General features: G+C 69.1%; 1 protein-coding gene across 1 annotated transcript; it reads left to right on the top strand.

Annotated features, from left to right (window-relative positions):
- Positions 1–453: 453 nt before the first annotated feature.
- Positions 454–15271, top strand: PLXNB3 (plexin B3). The gene is given in 35 exon segments (XM_040467395.1): positions 454–702; positions 2385–3425; positions 3817–3996; positions 4682–4810; positions 4893–4993; positions 5552–5681; positions 5882–6038; positions 6127–6235; positions 6329–6443; positions 6534–6659; positions 6730–6846; positions 7156–7249; positions 7333–7502; positions 7739–7890; positions 8159–8264; positions 8962–9092; positions 9350–9526; positions 9637–9832; positions 9973–10212; positions 10316–10477; positions 10558–10709; positions 10711–10753; positions 10840–11105; positions 11239–11415; positions 11709–11775; positions 11959–12286; positions 12421–12524; positions 12615–12708; positions 13039–13217; positions 13385–13545; positions 13774–13921; positions 14155–14219; positions 14306–14381; positions 14498–14572; positions 14888–15271. Coding segments are annotated over 35 exon segments (5793 nt in total). The 5' UTR covers positions 454–582; the 3' UTR covers positions 14993–15271.
- The last annotated feature ends 1422 nt before the right edge of the window (positions 15272–16693 follow it).

The raw sequence follows: 16693 nt of genomic DNA, 5'->3' as shown, positions 1-16693 counted from the left end.
TGCAAGGTCTCCTGGACGGGCTGCCTTTGTCAGCATCTCCCGGCCCCCAGCCCGGACAAAGGCAGGCATTGAGGGCCAGGACTGGCACTTCGACCGGGCACCAAGGCTACCAAGGCTGAGGCTGGCATCGCAGGGGCTCAGCGCCCTGACCTTCCTGTGGGGGCCCAGTGGCCTACCCTGTGCCCTTCACAGGGACCCGGGGGGCGGGACACAGAGGCGCACGCCGGCTGGCACGGGGCGGGAGTGGGCCGGGGTCGGCCGTGTGGGTCTCATTTTGCTGGCTCGAAGAAACCCTGTCCTTTGTCCCCAGGTCCCAGGGGGTGTCTCTCTGGGGGTGGGGCGTGGCGGGGAGCCCCCCGGCCCGAACAGCCCGGGTGGGGGTGAGAGCACCAGACAGTGAGTCCCTGGCCCAGGCCCGCGGACAGAGGGGACATTGTTGGGGTGGAGGCAGGGCTGCCTTGGCCCGGCCACTATTCACAAAGCTGCCAGCTGCGGTGGAGCCCAGCCGCCGGGCCCTTGGCCCCCCTGGCCTCCCTCCTCCCCCGGGGCCGAGGCTCCAGTGTCTCCCTCCCACTCAGGACAATGCCCCCCACAGCCGCCTTGTGCCCGTCGCCGCCGCCCTGGGCCGGCCAAACTGAGGAGATGGGCCTCCCTCGGCGCCACGCTGCCCAGGAGACCCCTCTGTCGCTCCTCTTCGAGGCGGTAAGCGCCTGGGTCCCCCGTCCACAGACGTGGTGCCAGGGGCGGGGGGCGGGGGTACGAGGCAGGGCAGGCACAGTGGTCCAGGGGAGCCCGGGCGCGGGGCTCCCGTGCACCGCGTCTGTTCCCCTCACCCACACAGCCCGGGCCTGGCCGCCGAGATCCCGGGTCCACAGGAAACGCCCCTGTCCCCAGGCCGGGCCTGACCTTCCTGTCTGTGTCCCTGAGATAAGGGGCTCCGGGGCCTTCCTCGGGGCTCTGCCTCCAGCCGGCACACCCGGGGCCCGGGCTGGCGTCTCCGCCGCCAAGCCGCAGGGCACCCAGGGACAGCAGGCCATGCCCAGCTGCGCAGGACCCCAGCCCAACTTAGGACCTGGACTCTGTCCCCTTCTCTGCGGCTCTGCGCCCGGGAGCTCTGCGTGGTGAGCCGGCGCTTCCTGTCGCCTCGTCACCTGGCAGCCGCGGGGACCCGAGGTGGTGGAGCAGGGGCCGGGACGCGGGGCGGCCTCCTCTGGAGGCTCGGGGCCCCCACAGGCCCAAGGGAGATAGCTTTAGCGTGAGCTCCGAATGGCTCCACATGGGTGGGGGTGGGGGTGCCCAGGCCTGGCTTCGCCCCCGAGTGCCCTCTCCTCAGGTAGGCTCACCCTTCTCTCTCTCTCTCTCTCTCTCTCTCTCTCGCCTGCACGTTAGCACCCCGGGGCTGGGGCCCCCGCTCTACCCCTGCACCCGGTGTCATCTCTCGGTGCTTCCCCACAGCCTCCCCAAGTGCCCACTCTGGCTGGCTCCCAGGTGTCCCCCAGTCCCCGCTCTGACCCCCTGCCAGCCCTCTCCTCTTCCCTGCCTCCATTGCCACGTGAGCGGGGAAGGGGCAGAGAGACAGAGAGGGGGACTCAGAATCCGAGGCAGGCTCCAAGCTCCGAGCTGTCAGCACAGAACCCGACGCGGGGCTCGAACCCGCGAACCTCGAGATCGCGACCTGAGCCGAAGTCGGACGCTCAGCTGGCTGAGCCACCCAGGCGCCCTGGAGAGGGTCCCTCTTTTACAGCTGGCCCTGCCTGCCCAGGGCGAGGTTTCTCTCACGCCCTCACCGTCTCTCTCGTGCTGTGGCTGTCCCCCACCTTGCATGGTGGCCCTGCTCCCCTTGCCCCCAGGCTGACAACTGCCACCAGCCTTTGTTCTACGTCCCTGTCCTCTTCCTTGTCTTTCCCTCCCCTTCCCGCTTGCCTGGCTGCCGCAGCCTCTCTGCCTCCCCTGGTGTCTCCCCATCAGCCCCTCCCTCCTCTCCCGCCCTTTCCCCTCTCTCACTGCCCCTCCGTGGCTCAGAGTCCTTCTGGTTTGTTCTTGTGCCTTTTCAGGACCCGCCCCGTCCTTCAACAATGTAGATGCTTAAGACGTAGGAGATGAGAGAAATTCTTTCCTCGGGCACACGTGTGTGTGCGCCCCAGCCCACCCTCTCCCCATCTCGGGGATACTCTCTCTGTGCCTCTCTCTGTCTCTCTCTCTGCCCCTTTTCTCCCTGTCTCCCTCTGTCTCTCTCTCTGTCCTCTGGTGCTCTCTCCACCCCTCTTCGTCGGTGTCTTTCACTGCCCTGACACGTGCGGGCATAGGGTGTGGAGGCTGGTGCTCTCCCCCCCGCGGGGGGGGGGGGGGGGGGGAGGCCGCGCGGGGCGGCGCGGGCCCCCCAGGTACCTGTGATGGCTCCCCGGCCTCCCCTCGGGCCCCACCTCCTGCTCGTGCTGCTGCTGTGCCCGCCGCCGCCCCTGGCCGAGGCCCGTCACTTCTCCGCCCCCAACACCACCTTCAACCACTTGGCCCTGGCCCCTGGCCGCGGCACCCTCTACGTGGGCGCCGTGAATCGCCTCTTCCAGCTCAGCCCCGAGCTGCAGCTGGAGGCCGTGGCTGTCACCGGCCCTGTGTTCGACAGTCCCGACTGCGTGCCCTTCCGTGACCCGGCGGACTGCCCGCAGGCCCGGCTCACCGACAACGCCAACCAGCTGCTGCTGGTGAGCGGCCGGGCCGGGGAGCTCGTGGCCTGCGGGCAGGTGCGGCAGGGCGTGTGTGAGAAGCGGCGCCTTGACGATGTGGCCCAGGTGCTGTACCAGGCCGAGGACCCTGGCGACGGGCAGTTCGTGGCCGCCAACGCCCCGGGGGTGGCCACGGTGGGCCTGGTGGTGCCTACGCCAGGCCGGGACCTCCTGCTGGTGGCCAGAGGCCTGGCGGGCAAGCTGTCGGGAGGGGTGCCGCCCCTGACCGTGCGCCAGCTGGCCGGGCCGCAGCCCTTCTCCAGCGAGGGCCTGGGCCGCCTGGTGGTGGGCGACTTCTCGGACTACAACAACAGCTACGTGGGGGCCTTTGCCAACGCCCGCTCCGCCTACTTCGTCTTCCGCCGCCGGGGCGCGCGGGCGCAGGCCGAGTACCGCTCCTACGTGGCCCGGCTCTGTCTCGGGGATGCCAACCTTTACTCCTACGTGGAGGTGCCCCTCACCTGCCAGGGCCAGGGCCTCATCCAGGCTGCCTTCCTCGCCCCGACCACCTTGCTGGGGGCATTTGCCGCAGGCCCCAGCGGGGCGCAGGCGGCCCTGTGCGCCTTTCCCTTGGCTGAGCTGGACGGGAGCATGGACCGGGCCCGGCGCCTTTGCTACACGGCAGGCGGCCGGGGCCCCAGCGGCACGGAGGAGGCCTCCGTGGAGTATGGAGTCACGTCTCGCTGCGTCGCCCTGCCCCCCGTGAGTGCCCCTGTCACCACGGGCTTTGTGCGCCGCCTTCGTGAGGCGGCCCCGTCTTGCCTGGCCTGCCTCTCCGTCCCTGTCGCTCCGCGGTGTCTCTCGGCCCAAGGCAGGGACCGCCACACGTAGTCCCGGGCTGTGGGTGGCTGGATGCTGTCAGGTGACAACCGGCTGCTTAGAGGATGTCCGGGAGGGGCAGGCTCCTAGCTGCCCTTGGCCTGTGTCCCTCTGCTGTGTGAGCTTGTCCTGACACGGGGCTGGGGGCCTGACCACTCTGTCCCGGGTCCCCCAGGGTTCCCTGGCCTCGCCCTCCAGCCTTGACTAGCTCTGGGCCCGGGGGAAGGCACTTCCTGCCTCTTCCAGGAATCTGATCCCCTCCCGGTCCACCCAGGACTCCCCCGAGTCATACCCCTGCGGTGACGAGCACACGCCCAGCCCCATTGCTGGCCGACAGCCCCTGGAGGCCAGGCCGCTGCTGCAGCTCCGGCAGCCCATCAGCGCCGTGACAGGCCTCCAGGCAGATGGGCACACGATAGCTGTCCTGGGGGACACCCAGGGGCAGCTGCATAAGGTGAGGCCCTGACGGAGGAGGGGCTGCCCGAGCCCTGGGCCCCGAGCGCCAAAGGCCTCCACACCGCCCGGCGAGGCCTGGCCTCACTGGCTTGACTGGGGGTGCCCCTGCCCTGCTTGGGGAAGCCCCAGGTCCCTTGCGCCTCTCGGGCCGCGTCCCACTGGCAGGTCGGAAGGCCACGCCACACACTGACGGCTGGCTGGGTGCCGCCTCCCGGGACCCCTAGGTGTGTGACTTAGGATGACTTCCCAGGAACCTCCTGGGCAGCCCCCGTTGCTCCAGATCGTAGCGGGAGCCAGCGGTCAAGGCGGGCAGGATTGCCACGGGGATAGGGTGGGCAGTGCCCGGTCCCCAGAGCCGGCCTGGCCCCGGAGGTCTCTGTGAGGCAGACTCTGGCCTCCTTGTGACCTGCTCACATCCCTGCAGCTGCCCTCCTGCCCCTGGCTCCCAAGGCCCTTAGCCGGGGTGGCCGGGTGATGCCCAAAGCGGGAGGTGACGCCGGCAGAACAGGGCGTCCCGCCCCACCCCCACGCACGGCCCATGGCCCGGCCTCCCCGGTCTGGCAGGAAGGAGAGCCGGCTCTACGGGAAAGGGTGCCTCCCGGGAGCCCCAACCGAGAGGAGAGCACGTGCCCTGGGTGGCTGGCCCGTGGCCATCTCGGGAGCAGGCCTTGTCGTCCCTCCAGGTCTTTGTCAACGGCTCCCGAGGCCAGGTGTACCACTCCCAGCAAGTGGGGCTTCTGGGCTCGGCTATCAGCCCAGACCTGCTGCTGGACGGCAGGGGCAGCCACCTCTACGTCCTGACTGCCCAGCGGGTGAGGCTTGTCCCGGGGCAGGGAGGGCACACGCACCCCGAGGCCCCGCACCCACCGCCCCTGGCCCTTGCCGCCCCCGCAGGTGGACCGGGTGCCCGTGGCAGCGTGCCCCCAGTTCCCTGACTGTGCCAGCTGCCTCCAGGCCCGGGACCCGCTGTGCGGCTGGTGCGTCCTCCAGGGCAGGTGAGCGCGGCCGACAGGCGGTGTGTGCCCGAGGGCGCCCCGGGGGCACTGCCTCCACCCTGCCCCTGGAGGCCCAGCCTGCTTCCTCCTCCTTTGCCAGCCCCGCCCCCAGCCAGGCCTCCTCCGGTGGCAAGCCTTCCCCGTGCGGCAGTGGCCCCCAAAGCCTGCACACTGACCGGGAAGCCCTGTCTGCTTGGCCCCTTCCTCTTTTTTTTTAATGTTTATATATATATTTTTTAATGTTTCATTTATTTTTGAGAGAGAGAGAGAGAGAGAGGGAGGGAGGGAGGGAGACAGACGGAGAACGAGCAGGGCAGGGGCAGAGAGCGACGGAGACCCAGAACCTGAAGCAGGCTGCAGGCTCCAGGCTCCGAGCTGTCGGCACAGGGCCCGACGCGGGGCTCGAACCCATGAAACGCGAGATCGTGACCTGAGCCGAAGTCGGACACTCAAGTGACTGAGACACCCAGGCGCCCCCTTGGCCCCTTCCTCTTGAGCGTAGTCCCTTTCACTCCCCCTGAGACCCACGTGGCGGGCCAACGGGCCCCTGTCCCACAGGTGTACCCGCAAGGGCCAATGCGACCGAGCAGCCCAGGCCAACCAGTGGCTGTGGAGTTACGAGGACAGCCACTGCCCGCATGTGCAGACCTTGCTGCCGGCCCACCGCCCGCGCCAGGAGCAGGGCGTGGTAAGATGCCCGCCTGCGGTGGTGGGGGTGGGGGGCTGCCCCCAGGCCTCCCCGGCCTCCTGTCCTGCTGTCTCTGCTCCCACCCTGCTCCGCCCTCACCCCTGCTCTGCCCTAGCAGCATCTCCTTTGCTGAGACCCCCCCCCCCCACACACACACCGAGAAGCCCCTGCCTGCTCTGTTTCCCTTGCGTGTGTCCCAGGTCACCTTGTCTGTCCCTCGGCTGCCCACCCTGGCCATGGATGAATACTTCCATTGCGCCTTTGGGGACTACGACAGTTTGGCTCACGTGGAAGGGCCCCACGTAGCCTGCATCACTCCTCCCCAAGATCAGCTGCCTCTTAACCCTCCAGGCACAGGTGAGGGGCCCCTGGGGCGGGGAGGTTGGGGACCGGGGCGGGAGCTGCAGGGGCAGGAGCCGCATGACCTACCACCATCCCCTCCCAGACCACGTCACCTTGCCCCTGGCTTTGATGTTTGAGGACGTGGCCGTGGCCGCCACCAACTTCTCCTTCTACGACTGCAGCGCTGTCCAGGCCTTGGAGGCGACCGCCCCGTGAGTGCTGGGCCTGGCTGCTGGGCAGGGGTGGCAGCCCCCGACGGAGCCCAGCCTGAGCAGCCACCGCCCCCCCCTCCCCCGCCCCTCCAGGTGCCGCGCTTGTGTGGGCAGCCTCTGGCGGTGCCACTGGTGCCCACGGAGCAGCCGCTGTGTGTACGGGGAGCACTGCCCAGAGGGGGAGGTGACCGTCTACAGTGCCCAGGAGGTGGGTGGGCCCAGCCCCAGCCCCCGACCCACGCTATGCCCTGCCCGGGCCCCTCAACTTCCGAAGGGCTAAAGGGTCTCCTTTCCGCAGACGGATGTCCAGGTGCGTGGCCCAGGGGCCTGTCCCCGGGTGGAGGGCCCAGCGGGTCCCCTCCTGGTGCCTGTCGGTTGGGAGAGCCGTTTGGCCCTGCGCGTGCGGAACCTTCAGCATTTTGGAGTGAGTGGGGGATGGGGATGGTGGGGGGGGTGCTGACCGTGTCCAGGGTCCTGACAACGTCCACTCCCAGAGCCTGCCCGCCTCGTACCACTGCTGGCTGGAGCTGCCCGGAGAACTTCGAAGGCTGCCGGCCTCTCTGGAAGAGACGGCCGGGGACGTGGGCCTCATCTACTGCCAGGCCCAGCAGGTGTGTGGCCGCCCCACAGCCTCACCTGCCACCACACACTTTCTGTAGCCCTCGGGGGCCCCGCACGGCCCTTGCCTCGCAGACCCTTCCGGGCCATCGGTGTCCTGTCGCCATCCCGAGGCCTGCTCTGCATAGGCCCGGGGCGTGCAGCGGGAACATGGCACCCACAGCCTCTGCCCCAGGCTCGCAGTCTGCCGGGAGACGTGGGCACGGAAGCGAGGCACCCATTCTGGGAGGAGGGTCCTGGAGGAGACGGGGGCCAGGGGCATCCTGAGTCGGGCCCAGCCTGACCCCACCCTCCACCCACAGTTCTACCCCTCCATGGCCCAGCAGGAGCTCCCGGTGCCCATCTATATCACCCGGGGCAAGGGGCAACGGCTGGACAATGCCCACGCTCTTCATGGTGAGCTTGGGGACGGCAGGGCGGGTGGCACAAGGCGTGTGGCAGACGGGATGCGCCTCAGTGCACCGCCTGGCCTTCCCTAGTGACCCTGTACGACTGTGCCGTGGGCCACCCCGACTGCAGCCGCTGCCAGGCGGCCAACGGAAGCCTGGGCTGTCTGTGGTGCAGCCACGGGCAGCCCGCCTGTCGCTACGGTCCTCTATGCCCCCCCGGGGCCGTGGAGCTGCTGTGTCCCACGCCCAGCATCGACGCAGTGAGCCCCCAGCCCCTCTGCCGCCCCCCATCCCACGGCCCACCCTTCCACCCCCTCCCCATCCGCCCTGCCATGCTCTCCACTCTCCTGACCTCACCCAGGTCAGACCAGCCTGCGCTCAGGCCCCCGAGCCCTAGCGGCTCTGTCCTGCCTCAGGCTGGTCAGCTGGCTGGGCACCCCTACTGCAGGTCGGATGTGGGATCCGAACACTCCATCGTCACCCTTCCCTGCTGCAGATCGAGCCCCTGACCGGGCCCCCCGAGGGCGGCTTGGCCCTCACCATCTGGGGCTCCAACCTGGGCCGGGACTTTGCTGAGGTGCGAGACGCCGTGAATGTGGCTGGCCGGCCCTGCAGCCCTGAGCCCTCCCTCTACCGCACCTCTGCCCGGTGAGGCATTCTAGCTGCCCGGGGGGGGGGGGGGCGGGGGAGGGATGCCCTCCCGGGGAGGCCCTCAGAGAGCGGCTGCCCAGAGAAGGGAGGCCTGGAGCCAAGGAACATGGGCCTGGGCCAGATGCGCCAAAGGAAGATGAGCCAGGGGAGGGAAGGAGAGGGGAGCTGGCAGCGAGAGGGCGCAGGTCCTGGGCAGTGGCCGGTGAGTGGCCCACAGCTCCTGCTGAGGGAGGGCCTGGCCAGCCACCGGGTCTCCATTCCCCAGGATTGTGTGCGTGACATCCCCTGCCCCCAACGGCACCACAGGGCCAGTCCAAGTGGCCATTAAGAATCGGCCACCAGGCGTCTCAACCCAGCATTTCACCTACCAGGTCAGTGCCCACGCCTGGGTGGTCCCCGCACAGAGCGACAGTAGGAGGGAGGGGCAGGAGGGCATGGACATCTAGGTGAGGCTTTCAAAGTTGGCCTGGGAGGTAGCACGAAGGGCCGCCACTCATCCAGGAGCGAAGCCGCGGATCTGACTGTTCGTTCAGGCCCCTGAGCCGAGGACAGTGGTGGCATCTGTCCCGGTGCGGGGAGGAGGGCAGTGAGGGACTGGAGCTTCCTGCCGGCACAGCTCGGGAGTGAGGGAGAGCGGGGACGCCTCCAGACACTAGCTTGAGCCCCCGCCATCCACTGGGGCTAATTCTGAAGCCAGGAAGCCCAGGGCGGGAGCGGAGGGAGGCAGGGCCCGGTTAGTATCGGGAGTTCTGCGGCGCCCGAAGGTGGTGATTGGATCTCAGGGTTTAGAGCTGGGGTGGGGGTGGGGGGCTGGGAGGTGTAAGCCGTGGCAGAGGAGGCCGTCCCGAGGGGCAGAGACGCAGTGAGGAGAGAAGAGCCCCCTCCGAGGGCAGGGCAGCTAGAAGGAGAGCCGCGGGGCTGCAGAAGCCCTGACACAGGGGTTCCGGAAGGAGGGTGTGGTGGGCGGTGGCCCGGGTGACGAAGCACAAGTGCCTCGGGGACCAGAGCCGAGGTGAGTGAGTGCCAGGCCAGGCTGCCATGGCTGCCCCAGGCTGCTCTGTCCCCCAGGACCCCGTCCTGCTGAGCCTGAGCCCCCAGTGGGGCCCCCAGGCAGGGGGTACCCAGCTCACCATCCACGGGCAGCACCTGCAGACAGGAGGCAACGTCAGCGTCTTTGTGGGTGGACAACCCTGTCCTATGTGAGTGTCTCTCCTCCTGGCCCCAAGCTGGCTGCTGTCAGCTCGGGGCATTCCCTGCAGGCCTCACTGTCCCCTCATGTACTGGGGGCAGTGGACTCTGGGCTCCCTAAAAGCCCCCATCAAAGTGCAACAGAAATGGCCACTGTGCCCATCCCTAGTACCCTGTGCCCTCACTGAGGGAGGCGACGTTGGGTCTCTGGTGGGGTGGCCAGGCCCAGGCTAGAGCGCAAGATGCCAGACCCCTCCCCACCCTGCAGCCGGGAGCCGGTGTGTCCCGAGGCCATTGTGTGCCACACCATGTCCCAGGCCAGCCCAGGAGAAGCTGTGGTTCGAGTGGTGTTTGGCCACGCCCAGCGCACGCTGCCCACCAGCCCGTTCCACTACACCGCCAACCCCCAGCTTGTGGCGGCAGAGCCCAGCGTCAGCTTCCGGGGGTGAGGACCCAGTCCGCTCGGGGTCGCCGCCGCACCTGGCCGGGGGGGGGGGGGGGGGGGGCCTCCCTCCCGCCCGCGACCCGCCCCTGCTGACTGCCGCCCCGGCACAGGGGCGGGCGGCTGATCCGAGCCAGGGGCACGGGCCTGGACGTGGTGCGGCAGCCCCTGCTGTCCGTGTGGCTGGAGGCCCCGGCGGAGATGCAGGTCGCGGGGGCCCGGCCCCCGGCCTCAACCCCGACGAGGAGCTGCGGGGCCCCCGCTGCAGCCCCCCAGGCTTGTATCCAGCTCGAGGGAGGCCTGCTGCAGGTGAGCGCCCCACGGGCCGGCGGCGGGGCCGGTCGTGCCCGCGGAGGGAGGACAGGGGCCCGGGGTCCACCTGGCCCCCAGGGAGCGAGCGAGGGAGCCCCAGCTCACCCCACCTGGTCCTGCCCCCGGCTGCCTCCTAGTGCTCCACCGTCTGTTCCGTCAACTCGTCCAGCCTCCTCCTGTGCCAGAGCCCTGCCGTGCCAGATGGGGCGCACCCGCAGCGGGTCTTTTTCACCCTAGACAACGTGCACGTAGACTTCGCCAGCGCCAGCGGGGGCCAGGACTTCCTGTACCAGCCCAACCCCCGCCTGGCCCCCCTCAGCCGCGAGGAGCCCGCCCGCCCCTACCGCCTCAAGCCGGGCAACGTCCTGGACGTGGAGGTGAGGGCTTCCGCCGGCCGGCTCTTTGAGGGAAGCGCACGCCTAGGCTGGCTGTCCTGGCTCGGGCCCCCCCGGCCCCCCCCCCCCCCCGTGTGTCTCCCAGGGCCAGGGCCTCAACCTGGGGATCAGCAAGGAGGAGGTGCGCGTGCACATCGGTGACGGCGAGTGCCTGGTGAAGACCCTCACGCTCACCCACCTCTACTGCGAGCCACCGTCGCGGGCCCCCCAGCCAGCCAACGGCTCCAGTAGCCTGCCGCAGTTCGTGGTGAGGCGGGGCTCTGGGTGCCTTGGCGGCTGGGCGGGCGGAGCCCTGAAGGCCCGCACTCAGGAGCCCCGTCCCCCCAGGTTCAGATGGGCAACGTGCGCCTGGCCCTGGGCCCCGTCCAGTACGAGACTGAGCCCCCTCTGTCCGCCTTCCCTGTGGAGGCCCAGGTGGGCCTGGGCATGGGCGCGGCGGTTCTCATTGCCGCTGTACTCCTCCTCACTCTCATGTACAGGTGAGAGCGCCCTGCGACCCCTGCGCGAGCTTGCCCCTTCACTGGTGCAGAGGCGGGGGCCCCCGGGGCCCCGGGGCGTGGGGGGGGGGGGGGGGGGCCGTGGGGTGGGGGCGGTGGGCAGAGGGCCCAGCTGGGCCCGAGCCCACACCTGGGTGACTCCTGGCCCGCAGACCTGATGACCGAGATGACCGACCTCAGCAGCGACCTGGAGGCCAGCGGGATCCCCTTCCTGGACTACCACACGTATGCCGAGCGAGTCTTCTTCCCAGGGCGCGGCGGCTGCCCGTTGCAGCCCGCACCCGAGGGGCCTGGCGAAGAGGGCCGCCGCGCCCCCGTGCGCCAGGGCCTGACGCAGCTCTCCAACCTGCTCAACAGCAAGCTCTTCCTCCTCACGGTGAGGACTACGCGGCTGGGCAGGGCGCCCGGGGGTGGGGGTGCGGCGGGGCCGGGCAGCGGGTGGGGGCACAAAGGTGGGAGAATACGCGGGGCTCCCCTAAGTGCCGCCCCGCGCCGCCCCCCCCCCCCCGCCCATCCACACCCTGGAGGAGCAGCCCGGCTTCTCCCAGCGGGACCGCTGCCACGTGGCTTCTCTGCTGTCTCTGGCACTGCACGGCAAGCTTGAGTACCTGACTGACATCATGAGGACTCTGCTAAGTGACCTGGCCGCCCATTACGTGCACAAGAACCCCAAGCTCATGCTGCGCAGGTTGGCTCTGGCCCGACCACGGGGGCCCGGGAGCAGGGGTGGGGGACTCCCCGCTGAGCTGCCCGCCTGCCCTGCCCCATCCTGGGGCCGGGCAGGGCCGCGAACCCCCAGGAGGCAGGCAGGCCGGGACAGAAGGCACCGGTAGGGAGGTAGATGGGCATCCTTCCCGGGGGCCCGGGCAAAGGGGACCGACAGGCGGCAGAGCCCTGGCTTCCCCCCTTTGCCCACCTCGGCCCGGGGACGGGGTGGCCCCACAGCACCACCCCCTCTGACCTGGGGCCTGCTCCCCCCAGGACAGAGACCATGGTAGAGAAACTGCTTACCAACTGGCTGTCCATCTGTCTCTACGCCTTCCTGAAGGTGAGGGGCGCCCCAGGTGACACCTCGTCCCCTCGCTTCACGCGCGGGCTGCTGCGTGTGGCCTCGCGGACCTGGCCCCAATTCTCCCCGGGGCCTCGGGCTACGAGGGCTTGGAAAGGGGGAAGGCGTGGGGCGGAGGCGTCTCCCCTCGGAGCTGACACGGGCCCGTCCCGATGCTTGCAGGAGGTGGCCGGTGAGCCGCTGTACATGCTCCTCCGGGCCATCCAGTACCAGGTGGACAAGGGCCCCGTGGACGCCGTGACCGGCAAGGCAAAACGGACCCTGAATGACAGCCGCCTGCTTCGGGAGGATGTGGACTTCCGGCCCCTGACGCTGATGGTGTTGGTGGGCCCCAGGGCCGGCGGCGCCGCGGGGAGCGGTGCGGCACAGCGCGTGCCTGCCCGGGTGCTCGACACAGACACCATCACCCAGGTCAAAGAGAAGGTGTTGGACCAAGTCTACAAGGGCACCCCCTTCTCCCAAAGGCCCTCAGTGCACGCCCTAGACCTCGGTGAGAGAGGCCCCCCCCCCCACCCGTCCCCACATGGGCCTGTTCCCACCTGTAGATGCTCAGCCGGGCCTTGCTTCAAATGGCAGGCTTGGGGGACAGGCTGCAGGCTAATCGGCCTCCCCACGTGCCCCCAGAGTGGCGCTCGGGTCTCGCTGGTCATCTGACCCTGTCAGATGAGGACCTGACCTCGGTGACCCAGAACCACTGGAAGAGACTCAACACCCTACAGCACTACAAGGTAACCGGCGGGCAGGTGCTGGGGGGAGGCAGGCCCCCATCTCTGGATCAGCCAGGGAGGGAGCCCAGCCTCTGCTCATCGCCCCACCAGGTCCCAGACGGAGCCACAGTGAGGCTCATCCCCCAGCTGCACAAGGGAGGCGCCGTCTCCCAGAGCCTGGCCCAGAGCTGCCCCTTGGGGGAGAGTGAGTCCTGCGGCCCCCATGCGCCCATCTGCGCCCCAGAGCTGAAGTGGGCAGGCAGGAGCCCTGGGCTTGCCGTCTGCCTTGCCTGGGTGTCCCCCACACCGCGCCAGTGGGGCAAGCGAACGCTCTAGGCTGGGCCGAGGGCCTGGGGCAGACGAGGGCGCCAGCTCGTCCTGGTTGGGGAGCTCTGGGACCACGGGGTGTTGGGCTGAGCGAGCCCCTCGGCTGCCACCCTCTCTGCCTCTCTTTTCCCAGGCTGGGCATCCCCGGCCGGTGGTGTGGGAGAGCAGGCAGGGGCACAGGACTGAGGCCGGGCTTCTGCGCCCTCAGACACCCCGATGCTGGAGGATGGCGAGGAGGGCGGGGTCCACCTCTGGCACCTGGTGAAAGCCACCGAAGAGCCGGAAGGGGCTAAGGCCCGGCGCAGCAGCCTGAGGGAGCGAGAACGGGAGAGGGCGCGCGCGAAGGCAATTCCAGAAATCTACCTCACCCGCCTGCTCTCCATGAAGGTCGGTGTAGCTGCGGAGCCGGAGGGAGGAGCCACAAGGCTGGGAAGGTTCCCGGAGGGGGGCCCTGACTGGGCAGTGGAGAGGGCGTGGTCCCGAGAGGTAGAGGGGCCCCACCCACTGACGGAGCCCGCCCCGGCCTCCCGCGCGGCCCCTCCCATGCCTTCTAGGGCACGCTGCAGAAGTTTGTGGACGACACGTTCCAGGCCATCCTCAGCGTGAACAGGCCCGTGCCCATAGCCGTCAAGTACCTGTTCGACTTCCTGGACGAGCTGGCAGAGAAGCATGGCATTGAGGACCCGGAGACCTTGCACATCTGGAAGACTAACAGGTGCCTCGCCTACTGTCCCCGCCCCCATGCGGTCGAGAGACACGGAGTCCCAGAGGGATAAGGACATTGCCCGGGGTGGGGGCCACAGGGCCAGGACGCGAACCTACGTGTGGTGTCACGCACCCTGGATTTCTGGCCGCCCCCAACACGGACTCGTAAGACAGCTCCCTGCGGAACTCAGGTCCGAGGCCTGGGCTGACGATGCCCGTGGCCGACCCGTGTCCCCAGCCTGCTGTTGCGATTCTGGGTGAACGCCCTGAAGAACCCACAGCTCATCTTTGACGTGCGCGTGTCAGACAACGTGGACGCCATCCTGGCGGTCATCGCCCAAACCTTCATCGACTCCTGCACTATCTCGGAGCATAAAGTGGGCCGGGTAAAGGCAGAGCCGGCCCTGGTAGCTTCCAGAGGGGTGACAAGGAAAGGCTCAGGGCACACGCCACGGAGGCTCAGTACCCAGCCCTGAGCGGGCCTGCGGGTGGGGTTGGGGTGGTGGTGCCTAACGGGCCGGGAGGCCCGGGGGTGGGGGAGGGCACCGGTGATGCATTCAGGGTGACAGGGCCGGAGCTCCCCCGCCTCCCCGCTCAGGCCCACCCCTACCCGGAGCAGGACTCCCCAGTGAACAAACTGCTGTATGCCCGGGAGATCCCTCGCTACAAGCAGATGGTGGAGAGGTAGGTGTCGGGCCACGGGGGGGGGGGGGGGGGGGGGGACCGGGGGGGGGGGGGCTGCCCGCGCCTAACCGTGTCTCCCCTGCCAGATACTACTCCGACATCCGCCAGAGCTCCCCGGCCAGCTATCAGGAGATGAACTCGGCTCTGGCCGAGCTCTCCGGGGTGAGGCGCAGCCCAGGGGGCGCACTCCTCCATGTTCGGGTGGGGGCGGGGTGGAGGGGGGAGGTTTGGGGTTTAAGGTCCAGGCCGGGGCTCACCCTTCCACGTGCTGCCCCCAGAACTACACATCAGCCCCCCACTGCCTGGAAGCTTTGCAAGAGCTCTACAACCACATCCACAGGTATTACGACCAGGTGAGGCCTGCGGCGCTCCAGTGGGGGGAGGGGCGCTCGAGGCGGGGGGGGGGGGGGGGGGGGGTGGGGGGCACGGCCCCAGAGCCCAGAGCCAGGCCCCGGGGATCCTCCCTGCCGATGGAAGCAGGTGTCTGGGCCAATCTGGGCAGGGGGGGAGGGAGGGCCCAGGTTGGGGAAGGAGCGTGGCTTCTGTCCAGATTCCTCGGGGAGGCCTGGGGCAGCTCCTGCTGGACCCCCCCCCCCAGGCTGGCACGGCCCTGGGTAATGGGCAGAGCACGGAGGCCTCAGGCAGGGCACCCTCTTCTGCCCTGGCAGATCATCGGTGCCCTGGAGGAGGATCCCGTGGGCCAGAAGATGCAGCTGGCCTGCCGCCTGCAGCAGGTAGCAGCCCTGGTGGAGAACAAAGTGACGGACCTGTGAGCGGGTCACCTGAGGCCCAGCGGCCTGGAGAGGAGCAGCGCTGCCCGGATGGAGCCAGCGGCCGAGGAGGGGCCGGCAGGGCGCGGAAGGGGGTCGTGCCCACCAGGGGGCTCCCTGCCACCTCTCCCACCACCCGCCCTTCCTTCCCCTACCCCGGCTTCTTTCTAATTTATCGTAATCCTTACCTCTCTCCCCCGCCTCCCCCACTATATTTATTTGCTTGCTGGAGAATCACATCTGGAAATAAAATAGAAATACATCTTTTTAGAAAACCCCCCAGCCTGTGCCTGTCCCTGTGAGAGTTTACTCAGTGCCTCCCTTCTTGGTCCTCCCCTCGGCCCCGCGGCTGTGACTTCTGCCCGAGGAAAAAGGGCGATCCGGGGACGGCCCCCGCCCCCCGCCGGGCCTTCCTCTCTTCTGTCCCCTCACCGCCTCCCTTGGCCCACCCGCCCCCACCTACGGCCACCCCGCCCTACCCCTACCAATTCGTTCCTGGCCCAGGGACAGCAGGACCAAGCGTCTCCCATCTTGGCCTCACCACGGTCACTGCCGAGCCCCCACTGCTTCTTTCTGACTGTCCGACAGTCCCCAGCTGGCCTCCCCGCTCCACACCTGCCCCCTCCGCTCCCTCCTGGGAGCAGCCAGAGTGATGTTTCCAAAGAGCAAAAGTGCCCGTCAGCCTCTGCGAGGGTCTCACACAAACGCCCACGGGTTCCGTGAGGACCCTTGGCCGCCCAGGGCCTCCCTGCCTCTCCCCACCCCCGACCCCTCTGTGGCCAAAGAGGCCCCCGGCCTATCCTGCTGCAGACCTCACCCCAGCCGGATCCTGCACCGCCCTGGAAGCTCGCCCACCCACCCCTTGCTGGGCAACCGACTCTTCCTGGTCCCTCGGATGCAGCCCCAAAGTCACAGGCTCCAGAGGGCTCTGCCTGACCTGGAGGTCCCTCTGTCACCAGCCTGTTAGAGCTGGGGGCTTGTGTGGGCCCCACCGGAGGAGGACCCCTGAGGGCAGGGCCAGGGCAGATGGGTCCCTGCGCCTCCCACGTGGGCACGTGGCACATGCTGGCGGACGCAGGAAGGCAGGGATGGCCGGGCGCTGAGGAGCTGGAGGGGAGAGCACACTGTGTCAGGGCTGGGGTCCTCAGTGGGCGGGTTCCCGGGCTTCGACACCGTCCCAGCACCTCTGGTGGGAGCCGCCAGTTGCCTTCGGCTCATGCCCCTGACTCCGTCATCCGGGATCCCCAGCGACACCACATTCAGGGAGAGGGGGGCGCCTGCCTAAGGGGTCAATGAGCCACAGGAAAAGTGGGAACCACTGAGAGCGGGCAGGGAACAGGGCACCCATGGGAATGGGGAGGGCCTCCTTCGCGAAGGCTACCAGAGGCCCAGCAGGAAGCCAGAGAATGTTCCGAAAGTGTCACGGCGCCCTAGGGTATGTGGGGTGTGAAGTAGCGCCCGACCTGGGGACTGGGCTGTCCTGTCCACCGCCCCGCCTCAGCTGGCTCCAGCTCCGGAGCGCAGGGACTCCGCCTGGGAAGCAGGTTGCCGGCAGTCCCCGCTCGGTGGGCCCCCTCGGCCACCCCTGGGGCAGGGCGGGGGCGGGGGGCGGCTGGGCCTGGGGACCAGGCTTTCCCGGGCGGCCCGTGGCCGCACCGCCTCCTCCCGCCGCATACCTTGCCCACAGCCGAGCAGCTGGGAGGC

The sequence above is a fragment of the Herpailurus yagouaroundi genome, unplaced genomic scaffold (assembly GCF_014898765.1).
Source record: "Herpailurus yagouaroundi ecotype Mexico unplaced genomic scaffold, PumYag 67493, whole genome shotgun sequence".
In the NCBI taxonomy this organism is placed as follows: Eukaryota; Metazoa; Chordata; class Mammalia; order Carnivora; family Felidae; genus Herpailurus; species Herpailurus yagouaroundi.
The sequence above is the reverse complement of the archived record's forward strand: the minus strand, read 5'-3'. Positions and strand labels throughout refer to the sequence as shown.